The sequence below is a fragment of the Macaca thibetana genome, chromosome 6, assembly GCF_024542745.1.
Source record: "Macaca thibetana thibetana isolate TM-01 chromosome 6, ASM2454274v1, whole genome shotgun sequence".
Classification (NCBI taxonomy): domain Eukaryota; kingdom Metazoa; phylum Chordata; class Mammalia; order Primates; family Cercopithecidae; genus Macaca; species Macaca thibetana.
In genome coordinates this window covers 97,284,678-97,310,891 of record NC_065583.1, presented here as the reverse complement: position 1 = coordinate 97,310,891, position 26,214 = coordinate 97,284,678, and the positions used below count along the sequence as shown (strand labels likewise).

The 26,214-nt window shown below is 34.4% G+C and overlaps 1 protein-coding gene across 1 annotated transcript in view; it reads right to left on the bottom strand.

The window, feature by feature from the left end:
• Nucleotides 1-26,214, bottom strand: part of EDIL3 (EGF like repeats and discoidin domains 3) — a 456,634-nt gene that overhangs the window by 296,435 nt on the left and 133,985 nt on the right. The window contains exon 2 of the mRNA XM_050795163.1: nucleotides 21,165-21,293. Coding sequence (XP_050651120.1) covers nucleotides 21,165-21,293 — 129 coding nt within the window. The remainder of the gene's footprint in view (nucleotides 1-21,164; nucleotides 21,294-26,214) is intronic.

The window sequence follows — 26,214 nt, the reverse complement described above, 5'->3', positions numbered from 1 at the left end:
TGTAACACAGGCAGCATTGTAGACTAACTGCTTTACTGAAAAAAACATCATGAACTATTAACAGGTGGCAACTAGAGCCCCAGAGTAAAAATAAACCTTGTAGTGGGCATTAGTTGCCTTTTTAATGACATTTCTGTAAAACAAGTATCACAGAAGGTACTATCATGCTACCCAAATGATTATTCTCTCTTCCTCTTAGAAGTCATAAAATCAGCAATTAAAATAAAAATCAGAGTCTATGGCACATGTAGTCTAATTCTGGGAATTTAAACACATGCACCAAGAAAACCAAAAATAAGCAACCCCACAAATAAGTGTATTGCTCCACTTGGTCAACATGTAGAAGAATGTACTGAAATTATAATCATGGTAGGAAAACAGAGAGTAAAAAATATATCAGACATATAGAATTTAAGTGTAATCCTCCTGTCACCCATAACAGAATCTTCCTGGGTGTCTGTTAAAATGCCCCACACCTACTGAATTTGAACATTGGGGTTTAGCCCAGGATTCTGCATTTTTAATAAGCTCTGTAGATAATCGCTATGAACACTAAATATTGAGAATTCTGACTCTAACCCATCAAAGTTTATTTCGCCTGGAAAGAGCCATGGGTACCATTGTTGGAACTACAGCAGTAAATGAGTAGGCTTACAGAAAACCTGCGCAATTTATATTCTGGTTGTTTCACAAGCTTTCAACACTGTTTTCTTGTATCATCTTCAGATTTCATTGGGTACCTATATCAACGCTTTGGTGAAAGATGACACCCCCTTTGGATTTACTAAATGGTCTGTATCTCAGAACTAATTGATTCTGTTCCCTTTTCTTGGCCACAGTTATTGGCCTAGGTATAGGCATGTGACCCATTTGGGGACAATTATATGTAAGGAGATAGATATTTGTGTGTATTTAGGTGGGGAGAGGCTCTTGGGAAAAAAAAAAAAAAAAGGCCTCCGCACTCTTCTGAGAAAGTGTCTGGAAATAACCCCTTGTCGTTCTCCTTTAGATGTAGACACAGAGGCTTGTGGCCCCAGAAGTCATTGGCATGCACCTTGCAACCACGATGGGAGACAGATTTAGAAGAAAGCTGATCCTGCTCAAAGGCAGAGTGCAGAAACAAAGATATTAGATTCTTGATGATATTGTTGAGCCACTGAATCATATCAACCATGAATCCTGACCTACCTTTGGACTTCTAGTTCTAGGGAAAAAACATACTTTGTATTATTTGAGTTGAGCTTTTTGTTATTTACATCTAAGTGGCATTCTGCTACAATCCTAACCAGTTTTGTTGTTCCTTTTAAAAATATATTAGAATGCATAAGAAATTAATTATCTGAGGCAACTGAGACCAGAAGTCCACACAGCCCTCAGGCTATGCATTCAGTGGGCAGCTGAGATTTCAGTGCTTTATTTTTCCAGGGAGCTCACCACCACGCTTTGATACAATAAACCCATTTCTTGATTTTTAAGTTAGCAGCTCTTTTGCAGGACATTCCACCAGTGTACATGTTCCTGAGGTGTGGTGGTGCTTGGAAGAACAGGAAGGCATCATACAGACTTTCCTTGCCTTTCTTCATTTCTTCCTCACTCTCTCACAACTTCCTTCATTTCTTCCTCACAACTGTGAATTGTACCTCACAGTATCAACTGTGAAGCACAACTACCAAAATCCAGTGGGCCATATGTTACCCTGATACAACATGATACTATAACCTATAAGTTTCTTCTTTAGACAGATTCCAGTCTCTTTTTGTGGTTTCAACAATTCTTACATATTCTGTTTTTGTCTGTTTCATTTTTGAGTGTTCTAAGTAAACTTTTATAACTTGGAAATTATACCCATTCAAAACAATTTTACACCCAGTGTGGCTTACCACCAAATAGGAAAATCTCATTATGAAATATAAAAACTACATTTCTTAGTATATTATAACATATTTTACATGTGAATGTTAATTCAGAGTGACTTATTAATCCTTTTGTTGGCTATATCATAAATTTGGCTAAGCATGTACCAAGTATGTTTTGCAAGTATATAATTATCTATATTTATAGCCATTATCTCCATAACCAATGTAACAAGAACTATGTATTATTGTATTCTGACAATATTTTAGAATGTTTTATTTAATGCAGTGATGCAAAAATAGCAATTATGATATTTATGCTTGATTATTTATGCCCACCCAGATGTTAAGTGCTCTTAATGTATGTGTATGTTTATGTGCTGGGGGGAGCAGGGACATTACTAAAATTAGAGTAAACTATTATTTCAAATGTGTGAACTCAGTCATTAAGAAGAATATGGAGTTGCCTCCGGAAGTATCCACAGAAGCATTGAGAGAGCGGTCTGGGTTAATTTGGTCTTTATTTTATTATTTGTTTATCTGTTGTTCTTGGCCAATGGCCCAATTGGGATGTGACTTCAGCCTTAAAGGTTGCTATTACTAACTTCTTCCCTGAGAAAAGTATAACAAAGATGATTAGTTTCCCCTGGCCAAATGTTTCAGACAGCATACGATGTGGTCAACTCTACAATCTCAGAACCGCAGAGTATTTGGGTCACTGTGAGGCACAGCATTGTATTTGCATAGAAAATGCTTGAATAATCAAAATGTTTCCATTCTATCAACATTTTACATGCATTTTGATTCCTGTGCAAAATTTGGAGAATGGCATCTGTTGAAGTATTTATAATATATAATACATAAAACATAATCTTGTACATATGTGGTTAGCATGTAAACATATATTATATTTTCATTAGTCTCTCCCATTAGACTAGGAGTTTCATGATGGCAGGGCTGTAGCATTTTTTTGCTCACCATTACATCCGTAGTTTTTAAACCAGTGGAATGCTGGAGGAACTGAATAAATATTTGTTGAAAGAAAAGATGCACAAATGTTTAATACAGTCATTTGTATTAAATAAAGCTCAGCTGCTTCATTTTGTAATATTATTAAATTCATCAAAGAAAGCCTTATATCTTTGTATATGTTTCATCATACAAATATATACATAAACATATATAGTTTCTATAACTATATGTAGTTATATAAATCAGATTTTCCTTCTTGGGGTAGGAAGGAAACAATATAATTGTTATAAAGACAATGGTTGCAGACCATTAGATTGTCTCATGAAAAATTAAATCTGGGATTTTTAAGCTAACTCAGAAAACACGAAACTATGATTTATTAATTAAGTAGATTCATTTAAATAGAACCACAAGATGTACTTTTAATATTTAGAAGTGATATAGTTTACATGGGTTTTACAATGTATTTATGCAGTGAATCATTTTAACAGCTATTAGTGGTGCATTTGTGAGTCTCTCATTTTAGATAGAGGTATAAATGAGAAAAATAACAAAAAAAGAATGGAAGCTTTGGGTTCATTTTTTGCCACTGAGTAAAAAAACTAAAACTAAACTGAACAAAAACACATATTTTATAAAAGTAAGCCAGAGTACTGGGAAGCTGGAAAGTAATATGACTCGAGCAGCCTACATTCATATCCCAGCTGTTATTAAAGAGTCTTTGAGAACATAATCAGGACAAATTCTCTTACTTAAAGGAAGTAATAAATATCTTTAAGTTAGGTGATTTGATATCACAAGGGGACTTACAATTCAATATTTTTGTGTATCTATTCAATTGTCCTTAAATATCCTTTGTTTATTAAATGTGCCCTTCCTCCCTATCCAAACCCATACCATCCTTGTTGACTGAATTCAAGTTTCACCACCTTCAAGTGCTTAGTATTTATTTCAGTCTCCAGATATTCCCTTCTACCCCCACTACCTTTTAAATTATAACCTAAAGCCAGTTCTAAACAGAATGGTACATAATATTTTCCAGCTTTGTTTCCCAAGCTGGACATTATTCTTCCTTGGAGGACAAATGTTTTAATTTTGCACAGTGTATATAATTGGTCCTGAGTAAATATTTTTGGAAAACTGTCCAATTTTAAATTGAGAAAATTTAAAATTTAAAGTCCGTAAGTAAATTTAATGACTGTTTTTACCCTTTTTCTTTTTAGCTTTGTAAAATGAGGATTGAAAATTAAACCTAAGAAAATTCATGGGCAAATAAAAAGAAGAAACTTGTAAGGGATAAAGCGGATCAAAAGTTAATATAAATGATTTCTCAGATTTATCTATTTTCAATAAAATTAATACATTCATAATCTTTTTGAAAATTTAATATAGGAAAGGGGGAATCATTAATTCTACAACAAGAATGCTGTTTAATGTCACTAGAGAAGCCATGAAGCCTAGGTTACCAGCTCACTAGATATGAATTTCAGATGGTCACAGCATCCACATTATTTTGTTTCACAGCACCTGATAGCAGGAAGCTGATACTCTCAGGCTCCTTTACGTTGTATGGATTTCTGCTTTATTTATGTGTGGGAGACTACTCACTTCAACCTCAATTCATTTCCATAAGTCTGGACAAATGAGCTAATCTAACAAGCAAATCTGTTAAAACCAAAAGAACAAAAAACTAAAATGTAATGAATAGATCAGTAATACTGGCACAAATCTCAGTGACAGTATCCACTTAAGAAAACCACAGAATCATTGCATATAAAATGTTAATGCTGGACAAGACCTAATGATTAAGAGTGTTGGTAAAAAAATCCATTGGTACAATGGGTTAAGGTTTGCATTAGAAAATAGAAGTATATTTATTAAATCACCTAAATTACCAACTAAAAACTCACCACAAGCAGAATTTTGAAGTAAATTCTTTAACATCAGAATACATACACATATGTCTAAAATAATTAAATATATACTTATGATATAATAAATGAAAAGAGGATTATATAATATATACTGAATAATATTTCATTTAATGCATATGGCATAATTTGTTTAACTAAGTCTTTAGTGAATAATATTTGGATGAATTCCAGGATTTCTGTCTTATAAAGGAGGTTTCAGTGAATAATCAGATTTCATTTGAATCATGGTAGAAACAAAGACAATAAATTACCTAATACTTTTATTAAATAAAGTCCATAATCCTAAACACAATGTATAACACTTGCTTTCTATAAGCAAGATTCTTAAAAGATCCTCTTTGATGCCATCAGCCTATTTTTTTTAAAAAGGACTATGCTTCTTAAATATATTGGATGATATTATATTTCTGCCATTTTCCTGTGAATGTTACTCTCTTGCTTTAAGAAAGTTACCACTAACAGAGATACAGTAAAACTTCCAATGTCCAATGTCCAAGTAGCACAAAACACAGAGACAAACAAATGACTGATCCATGTGCCTGGCAGATGCAGCCTTAGACCAATTACTGGTTTCCCTGCCCATCATCCCACCTCAGCAGAGATGACTAGGGTTGAACACTGAATATTCTGTGTCTTCTGAGATATAAATAATATGAAATTTCAATGCTTTTAAAATATAAATGGTGATTAATTTAAAGACAGAAAATTACTTCATGGTAGAATCTTGGCAAACAGAGTGTGTGTGTGTGTGTGCATGCCACCATCAAGTATTTCATATGGTTACAGTTATTTCAAACATGACTTTTTACCATTTTAATATCTGTGAGGTCTTTTAGTAAAATATCATTCCCTTTTCATTCCTTATATTCCAAAATACTTCAGAAATTTTACGATGGCTTTGAAATGATATGTTCCCAAAATATAGATTCACACATTTGGCTTAATTAAAATATATTTTGAAATTCAAAAGATGAAGGGGGAAGAAAAAAAAAACAGTCGGCAGGTCTAACTTGAAGAAAGATGAGATATTTCTGTGAAATTCTTACGTGCCTTTTCGGTTAGGGGGAATTATCCTTTTCATGTAGTTTTAACTCATTGCAAGGACACTGACAATAACAGATAAAACACAATTTCTGTTTGCTTACATAGAGCTAATCTAATGTGCTATTGCCTTCTGTAACGGTGAGTTAATGACTGCTTTAGAGGATTTTTTTTTCCTGTTACAATAGGAGCTAAAATTAAATGTTTTCTTTTCATAATCATTAGGACCTTCTTTAAAGGAAAATAGTGTATCCACATTCAGGTGTTAATCATGTGACACTGACAATGTAATTTTCCTATCTGCAAAACTTGTCCCCCTAGGCTAAATTTCTCCTTAATTGGAATGTCTTTAAAGAACTCAACTGATAAAAAAGTAGACAGTTCTAACTTTAAAGCAATGAAATTGAATAAAGGTACAGGGCTATTCAGGGAGGGCCCACATCAATTTTTCTTATCTCTTAAAATATTTTCAAGTTTTGAATGAAAACTATTAATTTCTAATTTCTACCCTTCTAACAGCCCAATCTGCCTACCAAAAAATCCATATATCTTTCAAAACTTCTAGAGGCAGAGAACTCAAAATCTCACCAAGGAACATGTCACATCTCTCTCTCAGAGCTGCCTCTAGAAAACAATGGATTAATCAGGCCCAATATTTGAGATGACAGTCATTCAAATATTTAAAAGCTATTGTAATTATTTTCTTAACTGAGATAAATATCCCTACTTAATTTTACATATCATGGTATATACACCTGGTCATCATTTTTGTTGACCTACTCTTGATAAACTCAAATTTGATGACATATTTTAAAATACAGTAAAAAGAATGGAAACGGTACTCCAGATGTGATCTAACTAGCACAAAATACAATGGTGTTATTACCTGTCTTGTTTAAGCTGCTTTATAACAACCAGCAATCCAACACTGTAAAGAATTAATTTCCTTTCCTTCCCTCCTTCAGCTATATCTTATGGACCAATTGCTAGAGCACTGGGAACTGGTAATCTTATCTTCCTCCTGCCTAAAGGCAAGATTAGTCAGAGGAGGTCATGCTTGGGGTTGAGTCAAGGGAGAATATAACTGGTATGCAAACAATGTCAAATGTATCTTTGCAATGGGAAAGAATTGCAAAATTTTGAAACAAAGAAAAGCCTTAAAGATATACTTTCAATCTTTCAGTTTCTCTCTAGCAAAGAATCTATTTTGCATATATTTCACATGTAGTTGATTAAAGTCCACAGACAGGAAAACCAAACATTTGTTCTAATGGAAACAATTTCCTTAGTGTCCAAGACTAAGTGTCCATCCAGCAGAATCTAAATATTTTGTAGCTTCTCATGAAATTTTCCACGTCAACTGACATTTCTAGTTGTAGATGTTTCTCCCGGAAACCAGCTTTAAAACTTTACAGTTGTTTCTTCCAATAACTAATTTCTGGTTAGAAATTCTAGATTAAAAGTTAGCATCAATTTTGGTCAATGAGCCACATTCAGCCCTTTCCAAATCAACTGCCTACTAGACCAAGTCCTGTCGAAAATAAAATAATTAATAAATCGAAAAATAAATTTATCTTGGAGGCAGAATAAAAACATAATAGAAAAATTTAAACAACTTATTCCTCAAAAGCCTGAGGTAGTACTTAAATGTTGTTCAGATAAGAGCTTTGTGTTTTTATAATGATTACACGCTTCAATAATAAATTTTCAAGACAAGTTATAGAGTCTTATTTCTGGGATAATTTTGGAAATAACATTGAAGATCGTACTTTGGTTCAAGGAGATGAATAGAGGCTCTATATCGAGGGTCTCCAACTCCCCTGGGGCATGAACAGGTGCCTGTCTGCGGCCTGTTAGAAACCCCGGCTGCACAACAGGAAATGAGCCTGAGCCCCGCCTCCTGCCAGATCAGCAGCAGCATTAGATTCTCATAGGAGCAAGAATCCTATTGTGAACTGCACATGGGGGTTATCTAGGGTGTGGCCTCCTTAATCTAATGCCTGATGATCTGAGGTGGAACACTTTCATTCTGAAACTACTCCTCCACCGCGGCTCCGTGGAAAAAATTGTTTTCCACGAAACTGGTTCCTGGTGCCCAAAAGGTGGGGGACCACTGCTCTATAGAATACAGATCCACATTACCGTCCTGGTCTTGCTCACAATCCTCCCCATAAACACCTTATAACCTGAGCAACCACTAATGCTAATTCTTCTAGAAAGTTTCCCCATGTCTATTTTTTTTTTTTTTTTTTTTTTTTGCTTTCTATCATTCTATGTTTGCTTAAAATGTTCCAATATAGTAATTTCTACAGATTAAATAAATTTCCATCTCAGCTCATCTCAAAAGCCACCACAAACATAAAATCTGATTCCTAGGACAGGAAGTGATCTTTCCCCACTTGATACCCATAGCACTTTGTTCCCCTTTTATGATAATTATTTTCTGCATTGTATAATGATTACTGATGTGCCTGTCTTACCCTTTCTTAAATTTAAGTATTTAGAAGGCTGAGCCTTTATCGTCAGGTCATAGAGAAATGGTAGATCACAAGCTCTCCATGAAGTCTCAATACACATTTGTTAAATGGAGGATCCTAATGTTCTTTTTTCCCCGTGATTATATCTTTATGCAAAGTCACAAAGAGCTTATTGCTGATCTATCATATCCAAGAAACTACTATTAATGTACTGTCATAAATTCCAACTTGGTATTTATTATACTTTACAAGATTCCCATTTTGCAATCTTATAAAGAAAAAAATCAATTCATAACTTATTTGCTCTAAGCATAAGGAAAGCTATATTCCTAAAGGACTGATTCCTAATTATGCAAGCATTACTTACATTACTCATAAATTTCATATAATAAAACATAGGGTTCTCTTTTGCCCATATGAAATGAGGTGATTTGTCAAATTATGTTGAAGGAAAGAAAGTTTTTGAAAAATTAAAAGCTGACAGCTACATTGCCCCCAGTTTGTGTATTCATGCACAAACAGAAAAAAAAAAAAAAAAGTCAGTACTTATTGGACATTTCAATAATTTTATTAATGACTAAAATGATGAAAGAATAGAGGCTTAGATGTTTGATTTCTGCATGTAGCTTTAAAATAGTATATAAGGTTTAATTATTTATATCACTTAATTAGTAACTCCTGGGTGGCACTTATGAGCCAGACACTGTTTAAAGATCCTTATACGTATTGAATCATTTAATTTACACAAAGGCCCTTTGACATTGGTACTCATACCCCAATTTTACAGATGAGGAAACTAAGGTGGAGAGAGATTAAGTAACTTGCTCTAAGTCACAGACTTGGCAAATAGAAGTACCAAGATTTCAACTCAGCCTAGCTAGCTTCTTAACCACACCCCCATGATGCAGTCCTTTAAAGAATGTGTTCCTTCAGATGTTTACACACTACAGAATTCCAGTAGAACATGCTCTGAATGTAACAAACACTGGAATTAGAAGTATTATTTTTGGCTGGGTGGGGTGGCTCATGCCTGTAATCTCAACATTTGGGGAGGCTGAGGTGGGTGGATTGCTTGAGCCTAGAAGTTCAAGACCAGCCTGAGCGACATGGCAAAACCCTGTCTCTACACAAAGTACAAAAATTAACCAGGCTTGGTGGAGTGTACCTGTAGTCCCAGCTACCTGGGAGGCTGAGGTGGGAGGATCACTTGAGCCTGGGACATTGAGGCTGCAGTGAGCCATGATTGCGTCATTGCACTCCAGCATGGGTGACAGAGACCCCATCTCCAGAAACAACAACAACAAAAAACTTCCAAACCAACAAAAAGAAGTATTATTATTTCTTTGGGTTTGAAAGTATTACTCCCCATATGTGTAACAGGCACAGCTTAATTTGAACAAGCACTGCAATGTGCAAAAAGCATGGAACAAAATTGTAGGTTTAACTCTTCTTCCACTGAGCAGGAATCAATGACCTTGGTCTATTCATTACATTTATCACAGAATCCCCTTCCTGTTTAACACTGACATTGACATTAGCTCACTTATTTCCAGGTTATTTTACGTGTGTGTGTGTGTGTGTGTGTGTGTGTGTGTGTGTGTGTGTGTGTGTAAATGAATGGTGCACTCTGAAAATACAGGCAAAATTAAAGGGAAAAGGATGAGGAAAAAAGTCTTTGTCTTTGGCATGACAGTGACTGATAAACTGCATAAAAAGACTATCTGCCCACACACTTCAGTGTTTATCACCTGATGTGCTAATAACCAGCAGGGCTCATTGAGAAGGGAGCTTTACTACAGTAGTTCTGGGACAGGAAAGCATTGTGGAAAGTAACACAGCTGGACCTCCATATTTAAGAAGTAATGAAATCTAATCTTGCAAGCCAGAGGCTGTTCTGTGATGCACTCCAATTTATCTATTGTCTGAAAAGCCAAAGTCATTGGTTAAAAGACAGCTAAGCTGACACACACAGAATATGTCTTGTTCTTGAAAATGTTTGAGCTCCTTGTGTAGATGAGTCACAATAACGAGTTCTGTATCCAATGGCTCTCTGTGATTTGGATGAAGCATTCTGGTTTCATTTCACAACGAAACCTTAGCAGATAAAGACATTGTGGGGTTATATGAATACATTGTATTAAAAAGGTGTTAATTCTTTTTTGAAATTTGCTATATTTTCCAAGGATTAGTACTTAAGAAAACAAATATCCTTACTGGGTTCTATCTTCAGCTGAGAGACTGAAATTTTGCCCTCCCTATTTTTCTTTCCAAGTCTTGATTAAAATTAAAAGAAGATAACAATAAATATTGATTGTTGTCTATTTTAAATCATAGCTTGATTAATTTTATACTTTCAAATGCCAAAATTAAATATAATCTGGAAATGATTCAGCCCAGTTCTACTCTCATTATATGACTCATTTAGAAATTGTTAACCTTGTACTTTAAGCAATATGGATTATGGATTTTTCTTCACATAAATACTTTGCTATATGTTAAACAATAAGTTGTCTTACAGTACAAAGTCACCTTGAGGTGTCACCTAGTTTTCCTATGGCTCCAGGGAATGTGGCCAAACAAAACTCCACAAACAATGACATCTATTTTAAGCTCTTTGACAAAGAATTCATGCCTCTATTTCATCTCAGTAACCCTTATGCTTTATTCTAGTAATTCCTCATATCAAACAGCATGATTCTAGCACACAGGAGGTACCAATAAGATTTGTATTAGATGCTACAGGAGTCTGTAATATTTTCAAGAAATTAATCCAACCTATCAAAACACTTATGTATTTATTTACTTATTTAGTTAGTTTGAAGCAGTCTCTCTCTGTTGTCAGGATGGAGTGCAGTGGCATGATCCCAGCTCACTGCAACCTCCGCCTCCCAGGTTCAAACGATTCTCATTTCAGCCTCCTGCTTAGCCGGGATTACAGATGTGCACCACCACACCTGGCAATTTTTTTTTTTTTTTTTTTTTTTTTTTTTAGTAGAGAAAAGGTTTTATCATGTTGGCCAGGCTGGTCTTAAACCCCTGAACTCAAGTGACCCACCCACCTTGGTCTCCCAAAGTACTGGGATTACAGGCATGAGCCACCGCTCCAGGCCAAAACACTTATTTTCAATGAATTCTTAAAGTGTCCTATCTTTTTCTTCATTCCATCTTCTGTGTTAATAGTAGTATGGGGAGAGATGAGAGCAAAGGCTGTGTCATTCATCCATTAGCCCTTTACTTTCCATCAGAGTAGTATTAGTCATTTTTCCATTTCCTAGCTTTATTTAACCTTCTTAAGCTTTCTTTTTCCACTTACCCTAAGCCTGTTCCATACTTTAGATCAGGGATCCTACCAGCCCGTGGCCTGTTAGGAACCAGGCCACACAGCAGGAGATGGGCAGCAGGTGAGCAAGTATTACTGCATAAGCTCCGCCTCCTTTCAGATCAGCAGCAGCATTAAATTCTCCTGAGAACACAACTCTGTTGTGAACTGCATATGCAAGGGATGTAGGTTGTATGCTCCTTATGATAATCTAATGCCAACCCATCTTCTGTGGAAAAATTATCTTCTATGAAACCCAGTCCCTGGTACTAAAGAGGTTGGGGACTGCTGCTGCAGATGCTCTAAAATATTACTTAAGCTTTATATGATTAAATACCTACTCCTTCTCTTATTGGGCTTGATTTTAGAGAATGTCTCTTTCTTTATAGTTTTTATTAACTAAACTCTTCTTTATATATGCCTACTTCTGTTTTACCCTTTTTAAATGTTTTATGGCCTACTACAGTAATCAAATGTTTGAATGAAAATTAAAGGAAATATAATCACATTATTTTTAAAATATATTGGATAGGATAACAATCTCTTCTTTTTCTCTTCATGTGTATTTTTCTTCTTCTATTATACAAATCAAATAACTCCAAATCTATATTACTATGAATAAGTGAGCATAAGTACATTAAGCTTCCTCTTCATTATAAATCTATCATGATAAACTGTTTAGCCTTTTCTATACAATCCTTAGAATATTAAAAGCTTTCAAAAAACTCTTATCCCAACCATTTACCTTTAAGAATTTAGTCTAAAGACACAATGGCAAATATGCACAAAATTTAGTTATAAGGCACTCTATCAAATTCTTCATAATAGAGGAAATTAGCATACTACTTAAATGTCCACAAGTAGGGGCTCATTAAATAAATGATAATAAATGATGGAATGTTTTCTTGCTATTTAAAAAATTTCAGGAAACAATTTTTAATTAAATGGAAAGATAATTTTATATCCTTATGTGAAAAAACTAAAGGTGACTATCAAGAAATATGAACTGTGTAGTATAAGTTTTATGCACACATATGTATACACATAAACACAAACATGTACATAATTTTATGTAAAAAATCAAATTGCTATCATTCTTTATATGACTGTATATAGCTTTAGGTAGGTATTAAAAAAACCAGATACAGATAAGTGATTAAAAAAAGACTAAAAGTGTATATAACCTAAGATTATGATACATTTTGTTTGCTTCTTTTATTTTGTATGTTCTAAAGTTTATATATATAATATATATATATATATATAACTTTTGTAAAGAAAAAATTCAATAAATGCCGTGTAAAATATAAACTAAAGGACAGTGGTTTAAATGATATACATCAATATCTTAATGAGTCATTGTCTTTTCTTACAAATAAAAGTTTTACCACAAACTAGCTTTTGTCCTTTGACTGGACTAGAATGGCTTTCGGTATTCAATAATATCTAAGGTTCTTTGATGTTATACATTTTTTTCTCTCTGAAAGTTAATATATAATTGTTACAGCTTGGAATTACAAACTAACAAATTCTATTCATTGTCATTATTAATAAAGCAGAAATATTTTTACATCAATAAGCTAATGAGTTTATGTAGTATGTTACAGAATTTTTACACATATAAAACATAATTACTTTTCTATAATATATCCAAAATTAGTACAAAAACTTTCCCTTAATTATCTGTCATCTTAACTTACAATTATATTTGTTTGTATGAACTTATATTTAACCTTTCTTATTATTAGAAAAGTAAGGAAACATAACTGTGAAAATAAATCCCTTTGACCCTAGTTGACTGGAAAATTTCTTAGCAATCATCCATTGGCTAGCAGCTTTAGAGAAAGTATTTTAGTCCATGAAACATAGCTCTCATTATGATAATTTGTAGAAAAATGGATTCAATCATGAGTCTAAGAAGTAATCTTAAGAAGAGGGGAAAATGAACCACCCTGACAACCACTCACAATTTCATCTACTATGTGAAAAATTTAACTAAAATTTACCAAACCCCTCATTTGGTAACCAAAGTCTCGAAATCTAAAATAACCCTACACCACCCAAGAGAGCTACTTAAGGCTCGCTAACTTTCTGATATTTCATGAACACTAACAAGAAGTCTTTCAGACAGCGTCAGACTCTATTATACTACTTGATATTCTGACACTGATTGCCTTCTGAAAGATAAACATGAATATGGCTATTCATAGAGTGAAATGTACAGTCAACTTCTAGGTTTTTTTTAAAAATGTGTATGACAGTCTTTATTTTCTGGGGTAAATATATTCAATTTTTCATAATAAAATGAAAGCTGAGGAACAGGCCATTAGTGACAATATAGGGGGGTAACAAATTTAATAGAATCTGAATTTGTATTAGAAAAGGGATATCATTACCAAAGGGAAATAAGTTTCTATGGAATATGATAGGTAGGAGAGGATAGGAGAATATAAAACAGAATAAAATGAAATAACTTTTCCTGAATATATATATATATTATATATTTTTTACATGATATGCCATACACACACACACACACACACACACGGAAATGAGAAGCCTGGCCAGAAGTCAATATAATTACAGAAAAGATAAAAAGAAATTATAAATAAAATGATATACAGTACTATTATCCTGTACTGACCTACTCTCAATAACACACATACATTTAATTTTTTCCAAGTGATGATGAATGTTATATTACTACCACATTCCAATGTTTATATTCTTTGTTTTGTCTGATCATTTTAACAATATTTTACACATATTTATGACAAAGACTATTTTTTAACTGCTATATCCTCAGTGACAGGAAGAGTGGCACATAGCTGAGACTCAAATATTTGACAGATGAATGAGTAAGCAAATAAATAGACAAATGTTTGTTTTAGCCATTTAATTTTTTCCTACAAATTCTTCTATGTGCCACAGTCAAGCTCTTTCTCCACAATGCCAGCAAAACTGATCTTCCGTAAAGCAACAAGATCATCCATAAATCACATGGAATTAAAGTAAATGCTTATCTTGCTTAACTGCTCCACAGTACTTGACATTGCTGATTATCCACTCCTTGAGACATTGTTAATCCTGAACTTACTGTGTGCCACACTTTCCTGGTTTTCCTTCTACCTGACTACTCTCTCTCTGGCTGCTTTACAGATTTCACTTTCTCTACCTATCACTTAAATATTGATGGCCCTCTTACCGGTTTGCATTTCAAAGTCCTCTATTCTTTCCCATGTCTAGCTCTTCTATTCTTTGTTATTACCCTTTTTCTAGGCAGACTCATCCATTCCCTAAGCTTCAATAACCATCTATATAATTATGACTTCTACATTGATGCTTGACTTCTTAGATAATGTCTATCAAATTTCTCAAATTCAATATGTGAAATACTGCACTCTCTTTCTGCCTCCCAATCCTGTGTATTGTCATTTACAATATCTCAGTAAATGATACCCAGTTGCTCAGGCCAGAAACTGGGGATGCCTTTCCTTACTCTTAGTTTCTACCACACTCTTTTTCTTCATACCCCACAAATAACCAATACTTGTCTAGGGTATCGTCTAAATACTCAATGACTCTCTCCTCTTCATCCCGTTAGTTACCACACTGACCCAAGCTAAGATCATGTCTAGCCTCATCTGCTGCCTTCAAATTGTCCCCCTGCTGTGTTTTGCTGTACTTTGCTTTCCATGTTGCACCAACAGAAATACAAATTCTCTCTGTTGTTCTTAGTAAAAAGTCAATTTTTCTTAAAACACTGTACCAAACTCTAGCGTATCTGCCACTTGTCACCATCCTCAGAGTCAGTGCTGGCCACCATGTCCCTTCTCTCTAAGTTCTAGACACATTTAACTTATTTCAGTTCATGACATTACTATATTTTTAATGTCCTGGTTATTCTACACACTATTTTCTCTGTCCGGAATAGGTTTTGTTGTTTGTTGTTGTTGTTTTCAGTCTGCAATAGATTGAAATTATTTTTTAGATTTATGTCTAGATGTTATTTTTACAGGTTGGTATGCATTCCTTTATACTTAGCTTAAGGCAGGGTATTTGTTTTATATTTTTATGGCTTCATATACTTGTATCACAACACATCATAACATATCTATATATCTATCTATCATCTATTTTTCTATTTTCTGTTATCTATCTATCTATCTATATCTTCCTGTCTGTCTGTCTGTCTGTCTATCTATCTCATCATCTAAACAGCAACTTGTTTATCATTGCCCCTCCACCATTCAGGTCACAACTACTTAGCAAACATTCAATAAATATTTATTTAAAAATAAATAAAAACTAAGATTTAATTTTTTTTAAAAAGATCACTTATTTTTTCCCTTTGATTACATTAAAATACTATGTATTTGAGTTGTAAAAGTTTATACTTGTTACTAATGGATTATTCTGATAATGCACACAGGAGAATTATGCCACAGAACTTGTACAATTTAAAAATTCTCAAGATTTCCATTTATGAACTGTGTAACATATACTGATAGGCCAGGCAAGGTGGCTTACGCCTGTAATCCCAGCACTTTGGGAGCCAAGGTGGTTGAATTACCTGAGGTCAGAAGGTCAGGAGTTCGAGACCAGTCTGGCCAACATGGCGAAACCTTGTCTCTACTAAAAAAAAAAAAATACAAAAATTAGCTGGGCATGGTGGCATGTGCCTGTAATCCCATCTACTTGGGAGGCTAAGGCAGGAGAATCCCTTGAACACAGAAGGCGGAGGATGCAGTGAGCCAAGATCATGGCATTGCTCTCCAGGCTGGGTGACAGAGCGAGATTCCCTCTCTCTCTCTCTCTCTCTCCCCCCATATATATATATACACACACACACACACACACACACACACACACACACACACACACACATATATATCACCTCCTGGGTTCAAGCGATTCTGCTGCCTCACCCTCCCTAGTAGCTGGAACTACAGGCACCTGCCAACACACCCGGCTAATTTTTGTATATTTGGTAAAGACAGGGTTTCACTATGTTGACTAGGCTGGTCTCTCTCTCTCTCTCTCTGTATATAATATATATAATATAACATATATAATATATAACATATATAATATAATATATAACATATATAATATATGTTATAATATATATAATATAAAATATAACATATATAATATATGTTTTATTATATATAATATAATATATAACATATATAATATATGTTATATATAATATATATATATATAATATATATATATATATATATAATATATAACATATATATATGTTTTATTATATATAATATAATATATAACATATATAATATATGTTATATTATATATTATATATATTATATAAATATGTAAAATATATATATTTTATACATATAAAATATATAATATATATATTTTGTGTGTGTGTGTGTGTGTGTATAGAGAGAGAGAGAGAGGGGGCCAGAGAGATAATACAAAATTTCTACATGAAATGCATGTGTCATAATATAGCTCCCAATTACACAGTGCCATCCAGGAATGTGAGTGAGTAAGTGGGAAGCAATTTGGGGCTTAGCCACATGGTGGTCTGTGCACAAATCCTCTGGAGAGGGAGGCAGCATTCAGTGCACATCTGTGCAAACACTGGTTAATCTGGCTAATGTCTTCAAATTTAAGAATTTAAAACAAGGGCTTTTTCTTTGCTTTGTTTGAAGAGAAGTTTTCCTACTGCCATTTTCAGATATCAGAAGTGAATCTTAATAACTCTAAGAGGCTGAGCACATTGAGTTGTGCAGGTGTGTATGCGTGATAGCTGTGTGTGGGGATACAGACAGGTAAAGAGAGAGCGAGAATGCAGTATACAGAAATATCAAAAAAATGTCCAAAGAAAAGCAATGTTGTCTAGTGAATGAAGTTCACAAATCTGAGAAAGTCAATTTTGCCAAACTATCCCACATAACACAGGAATGCAAGTGAATGTGAGTATTGATTGCAAATGTTGTTAAGTGTTTTGTACTTATCTGATATTATATGTTTTGTGAGGGAAGAATAAAAGTACAAAATTGGATGAGGATCTCTTGAAATAAGTATCAATAACCTGAAACAAAGCTACTGCAAAGTAGTAGGGTTTGAGGTAAAATCATGAAATGTTTTCCTCTAAGCATGCATTTGAAATTCTCCTTTCCAGATGAACTGCAATGAAGAGTATATGTCTGACTGAAGAACAAACTAGGTAAAAATAATTTTAAAAACTGGGATCAAAAAACACTTTTTCTAAGCAAATATAAATGAGAGTATTTTCTTTCCTTTGGAAATTAAAAATAAAAAGATTTAGAATTTCATAATATGTATGGCTCAAAATTCATATGGTCCGAAATGGATAAAAGAAACCTTAGAAACATCTCTATCTTTGTGGGAACTAATATGTAAGGAAAAATACAGACTAGTGACAGCTCAAATGTTTTTTGCCTTTTAAGATATTACCTCAAAATACCCACATGTGTTTTTTGTTTGTTTTTTAAATTCTAATACACTCTTTCCTGCATTGGTGTTAGATAACAACAGAAGAACAATAACAAAAAAGCCTTGGACAAGCCGTTTATTTTTATTTTTATTTATTTATTTGAGATGGAGTCTCTCTCTGTCGCCTAGGCTGGAATGCAGTGGCACAGTCTCAGCTCACTGCAACCTCCACCTCCTGGGTTCAAGTGAGTCTCCTGCCTCAGCCTCCCTAGTAGCTAGGACTACAGAACCTGTCATCACGCCCAGTTAATTTTTGTATATTTGGTAGAGACAGGGTTTCACTATGTTGGCCAGGCTGGTCTCAAACTCCTGAGCTCGTGATCCACCTGCCTCGGCCTTCCAAAGTGCTGGGATTACCGGTGTGAGCCACCGCACCTGGCCTTTTATTTTTTTTCTAAACAAAAACGCAGGATGGTCTTTAGTAATCTAATGATTGAACTACTTGATCCCAATAATTAGTTTTAAAACTATGAAAAGCCCCAAGGTAAGCTAGATATTAAAGGCATTATTACCAAGTATTACTATTCAATCAATATTTAGTACACCTTTCATATGCGAGAAAGTATGAAGGTGAGAAAAAGCAGTAGAAAGGCAAGCAGGGTAATGTTTCTGTCATAAATAGGTGCCTAAATTGAAAATTGTGCTTGATTTCTCATTATTTTCTGATCTTTTATAAAAATTATTTCACAATATAGGAAAGTTGTACTTCAGAAACTGTGAACACTTAAAGTGTTCAACTTTAGGAAAGTTGTTTCCTAGTATTTTAATGTTGGAACACCAGTACATGAAAATAGAATTGGTGTAACTAATATCCTATACTAAATGATCAAGCAAATACAAACTAAATATATTTCTTCCAAGACCTCCTAAATACAGCTCAGAGAATAATAGGGTTGTGAGAAACATACAATTAAAAAATATAGCTTAAAATAATACAGTATAACTATCCAATTTCTGAATATCAGAGATGTATACTAATACATAGTAATGAATCTGAGTTTTAATTTAATTCTATAAGCATTTGATTTCCCAAAGTCACACTAAACTAGGTGGAATATGGCAGCGTGCTTAGTTTTTAAAGTATTGCTGCCCATAGTATCAATGTTCGGACAAAATGGTGAATGTTCAATTAATATCTAAAAGTATAGCCCAAAAGTATACAAGTATTTACTTTAAAATTCTGCTGGCCAGGCATGGTGGTTCATGCCTGTAACACGAGCACTTTTGGAGGCTGAGGCAGGTAGATCACAAGGTCAGGAAATCAAGATAATCCTGGCTAATGTGGTGAAACCCCGTCTGTACAAAAAATACAGACAGAAATTAGCCACGCGTGGTGGTGGGCACCTATGGCCCCAGGTACTCAGGAGGCTGAGGCAGGAGAATGGCTTGAACTCAGGGGACAGAGCTTACAGTGAGCTGAGATTGCGCCATGCACTCCAGCTTGGGTGACAGAGTGAGACTCCATCTCAAAAAAAAAAAAAAAAAAAAAAAAAAAAAAATTCTTCTAAGATACTGATTTCTTAATCATTTACCTACATTTGTTTCTCTGATTCCAGATTTGGATCTTTCTAATGGTGCCAAAAATATTACATACTATTATACAAATCGAAGGCACTGCCAATTGGGGGTTGTTGGGCTTAAAATACAACATTAAAATTTTATTCTATTCATACATTCCTACTAGGGGTATTTATGACTCTAATTTTCTTCAGATATACAGACTTTCCTGAGGATATGATTCTCACATTAAACTCTGAAACTCAAATGTACATATTTGAAGCCCAGGTCAAAGTGGTTACAACAGTTTTATTTCAATGGCACTGTGTCAAACCTCCTAAAATATCAGTGAGTTAATAAAAGCCTTAAAAGAGAATTATCTTTGAAGATGAATTAAATGAACAAAGTACTTTTCAGCAATAATATAATTAACTTATTTGGATAACATATATTCATAATGCAAATAAAATTAAGGAAAATTCATTTAAAAAATAAAACACACTACAATCCAGTAACTAATGGCCAAAGATGGTAAATGAATGGTTTTATTTAATTATTTTTTCTTTCATTCAACCAATAGTTGCTGGATTTTTTACTATGCATAAGGTATTAAGTTAGGTGCACTGGGTACAATGATGGGTAATTCAAGCTGATCCCTGGACGCTATTACTTTTCTTTTTCAAAACTATTTCCCCAAAGACATTGAAGTGTCCTGTTTCTCTAAGGTTTATGCTGGTTGACAAATATTTGATCCAAAACATGTTTGGTTTCCTATGATGAACAGATATATTCCATCTTGTACTCTTCTTGGTACTAATGTGAAAAATATATACTTTTTTCAAACTTACTTGTGGTGTTAACTTTGAAAATCATTTCTCTCTTTAGTCAGAGAGAAAATCTCTGCACAAGTTTACATGATGTTAAATTATTTTAAAGTATAGCTATTTCCTTAATGGGGACTATCTGGAATTACAGAAATTACTCTAAATCCATAAGTATACATATTTTGGAGACTTTTAAAAAAACTATTCTAATATAACCAATGACACATTAATTTTTGCAGAGCAAATTTTTGAGAAAACTTTGAAGAGCACTGCATCTGGAATATCCTCTTCTTTATATGCTTAGAAATATCAAATACATTTATCACCTAAGGAAAGTAATGATTAGAACAGCTACACAATGCTGATGGATATTAGAAGTCCCTAAAAACATCCTGTTTTACCTACAGTGATAATTTAACTTGAATAAATTGACTTTGGAGTTATGTATTTTATTTGAGAATAAAATGTTAAATTTATATTAATATTAGAAATATGAGAAATGTTATATTTATGTATTATTTGTAGTGTCTTTAAATTTAGTGTTATTACTAAAAATATTTTAAAACTTAAAGAACACAATATAATTTCAATATAAACTGGAAATGATAAAACTGAGAATCCTACACAAAAGTAAACTAATTAGCAACATACAGCAATTTTACACCTAATCTCCATAATGCACCACAGCCAAACTGCCAGTTATTCATGGAAACAAAAAGATAACTACTGAAATGCTTAAATTTTGCACTTACCAACCTCCACAACACTAGAACAGTTGGGGTCTGTGAAGCCATCTGGACACTCACAGGAAAAGGAACCATCAGCCAATCCTGGCAAACAGATACCTCCATTTTCACATGGATTGGGATCGCAAATATCACCTAAGGCATTAAAAAAAACAGAAATTGACATTTTTTTTTTTCTTCTTAGGCATTGAAACATACTAGTTTACTTTGCTATGGATGTTCCCTTGGCAAAGTCAAAAATCAGGGTAATATTAAGATTCACACATAAGATTTGCAAGACTCATTTCAAACCATGTACTCAAAAAATATATATATATATTATATAACATGGTAAAAATTGAACTGCATAATTCAAACACTGCCTCTGAAAGCTATTGGTTCAGTTTGGAGTTCCTTCATAATATGTAAAGAGAATGTTGTCTAATTGGTTAATAAATACTAACCTAAATATCTGTAATAGACTGGTGTCATTGATTACTCTGATAAATACCTTCTTTAGTTCCACACAGTTTACTCTTTAACTCTTTAAAGGACAGGATTTATTTCTGGATCCCTAGAATCTGGGCTTGTCCATGTGACTTGCTTTGGCTAGTAGGTCATTAACAGACTTGAAGACAACAGAGATTTGAAAAGCACTTGAAGATACCTACTTCCTCTCTTGGAGTGCTATGATCGCCATGTGAATGAATTCAGGCTAGCTTGCTTGAGATGGGTGAAAGAAATGTTGAAAGATAAGAGAGAAACTGCTACAGAGAAATAAGGTATGACATACATAATGGAAACCCCACAATGCGTGGCCTTGGCTATGGCAATGGGTGGCGGACAGTATCGGGAAAAGCAGTCATGGCCACGAAAAGCTAGAAAAATGGCTACCCATTTTATGTAGCGAGTAACAATTGATAAAGCTGTCATCTGAGGTAACTGGGGAAGTAGAATATGTATGCGATTAACTTTTCATATGAGTAAGGAGATTTCCAGGCAGACTATTAAAGCATCAGTTGGCTCTTACTGCCTGCATATGATAAGGTGCTACAATAAAGAGATGAGCTAAATAAAGAATCAGTCCTTTTGAAAAGTAAAGGGAAGTAGTATACAAGGACCAGGACTTGTGTTAGAAAACACAATTGTTTCTAAACTCCCACCTCTTAAAGTGGTAAATTATTGAATGCCAGAAAGACATGGCCCAACATAAATATCAAATCAAGGATGTGGCTATAAACCTCCGTGTGAAAACATTTCAAATAATTCAGACGGAGCCTGAAAGATCTTCTCAGCTAAATAAAAGGGCTTCCAGAGACCTTAAGGATTGTCCCTAAGAAGACTGACATACTCAAAGTAGCACTGATTAAGTCTGGAGTGAAAAAGCAGACTTCAGACAGAATCATGGGTGTGGCTCTATTGCACAGAGGATTTGAATCAGATGCACAAAAACGCATACGGTTTTACAGGGAGCTTTGTAGGTGAAAGTGCCACCTCCTGGACTCAATGAGTATGGGATTTTTCAAAACAAAAAAGCATCTGGGCACCAACTTCCTACTAGATTATATTTCTTAGTTACGTTATTCTCTGTAAGGTTTTTCACATGAGAATTATTTAATCTCTTCTCCAGATGAAGCACTTTAAAAATATTTGAAAAATGAAAATTCAGGTTGTGATTTCTGTCAAACATAAACCAAGTCATTAGCCACACTAAGATGATAGACTAAAACAGTACATAAGCACTGGAGCAGATATTAGAAAAGAGAGTCATAAAATGAATGAATGAATGTTTGGGGAATACCAAAGAATTTAGCGTGGCTGGACTATGGAGCATTTAATCTGGAATGGCTAAGAAAGTATAAATATGTTAGATCAGGGAGTATTAAAAAGTGGCATTGTAATTTTTAAGATAAGGAATCAATGAGAGTGTTTAACATTTTTAACATGTGTTTTAAAGTTTGGACATGGTCAGATCTAAATTAAGAAGACAATCCTGGCAGCATTTTGAATGGGGTGGTTGATGACTGATAAAGATATTTCAGTAGACTTGCTATCATTTATATACCTATCATCTATCTATCTATCTATCCATCCATCCATCCATCCATCCATCCATCCATCCATTTATCCATCCACACATATAGCTAGCTAGCTATCCTTCCATTTGTCTATCAATTTGTCTATCTGTCCTTCTATTCCTTGAGTACCTACTGCATAGTAGACACTGAGGTAAGTGTGGTATTTACCAAACTAAATAACAGACTATGGAGCTTAGTGGGAGAGATAAAAATGCAGTAACAATCACAATTATACTAACACAGTAGTAACACCTGCAATTGGTATACATGATCCAAACTGTGGGACCAGTGGAGATTTTTAAGGAGATTCAGTGCTATCAGGTGATGAAGAGGAGAGAGCATATGCTTAATATTACAGGCAAATATTACAGAGAGCATATGCTTATTACAGGCAAACATTAATATTAAGTGTGTAATATTACCTTTACACACTTAAAGGTAAAAGATCATGTTTCATTCCAGGAAGTTCAGGTAGATCACTGTAGCTAGGATATAAATATGTATGAGAAATACAAAATGATGAGGTCCAAAAGGTAAGAAGGCCATCTGAATCAAGGTCTTTTATGCTGTGCCAACAATTTTGGAGTTTATCTTTAAGCACTGGAAAATTATAAAAGAAATTGAAATACGGGAAAGTATATCACCACATTTGTGCTTTGGAACAATCACTAAGGCAGCAATGTGTTGAATCAGATGGAGGAGGTCGGGCTGAGGGAAAAAGGGAAATGCATTTATTGTTTGAAATAGTCTCAAAAAAAAATGTTGAAGATTCTCTTGACCCTTCATAGAGGTGGCTACAGACAGGGAAATCAAAGTAGGTATCATTTAATATCAAATCTAGTTAATAAATACCAGGTAATGAAACAAGAATAAAAGTTCCCCCAAATTAAGACCCATCCACCTATGTGGAGTAATCAATGTAAGCACACAGTCTCATATTTACATATTTACCTAAAAAAAAAAACCCTTCTTTCAGATCCCATTCTGTCCTATAACCAAGTTCTTGCATCAGGTCGTAACTGAGGTAGGCCTACAGTCCTGATATACCCAGGGCCAAAGGAGGTCCCTTTGATTATCCCATCATTATGTAGAGTGCCTTAAGAATCCTTTCTGGTGCCTTAAGAAATCTTTCATGGCACTTGTGCTGCCCTCTCTAGATGATAATGCTAAATCGAGTCAATTTTCTACCAGGCATGTGTGGGCCAGTCATATCATGCTTCTGTGGTCAAAATGAGAGAGGACTATTTGTTCAAGTCTCATTATATCTTAGCGATGCCAACTGTTGTTTAGCTGACATGTTTTTCTCTCTTATCCTTATAATTTTTGTTCTTTTTTGCTCATGGAAACACATTTCTAATACACTATAAAATTTTCATCTTATTTCCTTCATTAACATACTATCTTTTGAAAGGGAGAAAAGAGGTAATAGATTGGAGAAATATGTACAAGGTAGAATCAAGATGACAATTTGACCAAATTGATCCAGGGGTTGATCAAGAAATTTTGGTTGATTTCCAGAGCTCTTGCCTGTATGATTGAGTAGCCATCCTTTATAAGGAAATATAATGGATTTAGTTTTAGAGGTATTATCGTATTTGAAAAGTCTGCAGAAGATCTAAAATGAAAATGTCCGATTAAGCTAGTATATAAGTAGATGTAGAATTAAAGAGTCTCTGCTTAAACATGGGTTGCTAGGTATGAATGTTAATACAACTTTTCACTGAGTGTATTAAGGGAGTGCAAGGGAACGGAGTGGAGGGGATGAGAGCAGAGAGAAATGAAGACAGGAGTGGTCCTTAGGCACACCAACAAGTAAGTGAGGAAAAGATATAAGATTCTTCGTTAAAAGAAAGAAGTTAATGCTTGGCCCATTGTACCCTGGTATAAATGTTCAGTTTATTAAACTGGGGTCTACCATGTCAAAGTCTTCCTGAAATTAATAAGGGTCCCACATGTAACTGTGTTGGGTGGACAGTGGCAACAAAAATCAAAGTTTTGATCTTGGACAAAGTAGAGGATAAACAACAAACATAATTAGGGTTACTATAGATTTTGTTTAAAATCTGTTTCTCTTTACGTAATCATTAGTGATGCTTTTATCAGATGGCATCTGATCAAGGAGATGCTAAGATAAAGATAAGAGTGTAACAAGTTTATTGAGAAGTAACGTCTGCGAATGACAAAATGAGGAGGAAGCAGAAACTAGAAGGAAAAGCTTCAACTTGCGACATAAGTATGACACCAATAAAGATAAATGGAAGACATGAGGGTGCGGATGGTCGGGGCAGGATTGACCACGGAGAGCCTCAGTCTATAATGCAGATTTGAGAGAGTCTTAGCCAATTACACAGGGAGCTCCAGAGCAAAGATTATTGTTGCAAGGATTTCCCCTAGGTCAGGAATGACAGGCACTAGGGCAATCCAGGTAGATTGAGGGTCTAAGGCTCAAGTATGTCCTGAAAGTTCTGCAGGAGACTGCCAGCTAACTACATACTTGCAGTTGGACAGCACATTCTTTCTTAAAGAAGGATTAGAGTTGTACACCTCCATGGGTACCCACAATCCCCGCTCACCTCAGATATGTCCTGATTTGAATGAGTTATATGGTTACTTAGGTCAAAACCATCATATCTCAGGCTATTTCCTCTATTCAGCCATAATCCCAGCGGTTAGTACAGATGTGGGTTGATAAGTGAAAACAAACTCTCTCTTGGCTAGAATTTCACGTCTAATTAAAATACACAGTACGGACTTCTGATCCTCTGTTATGTCAGTTTATCTAAGGTAGTAGCACCTCAGGTAAGAAATTCTGACTAAAATGCAATAGGTTCTCAGCCTTTAAATCAACAATTTTTTCTGTTTGTTTCCCAGTAGATATGTTGGTAGAGTTTGTTTGTTTTCTTTTTTTTTTTTTTTTTTTTTTTTTTGAGATGGAGTCTTGCTCCGTGCAGTGGCGCGATCTCGGCTCACTGCAAGCTCCGCCTCTCGGGTTCACGCCA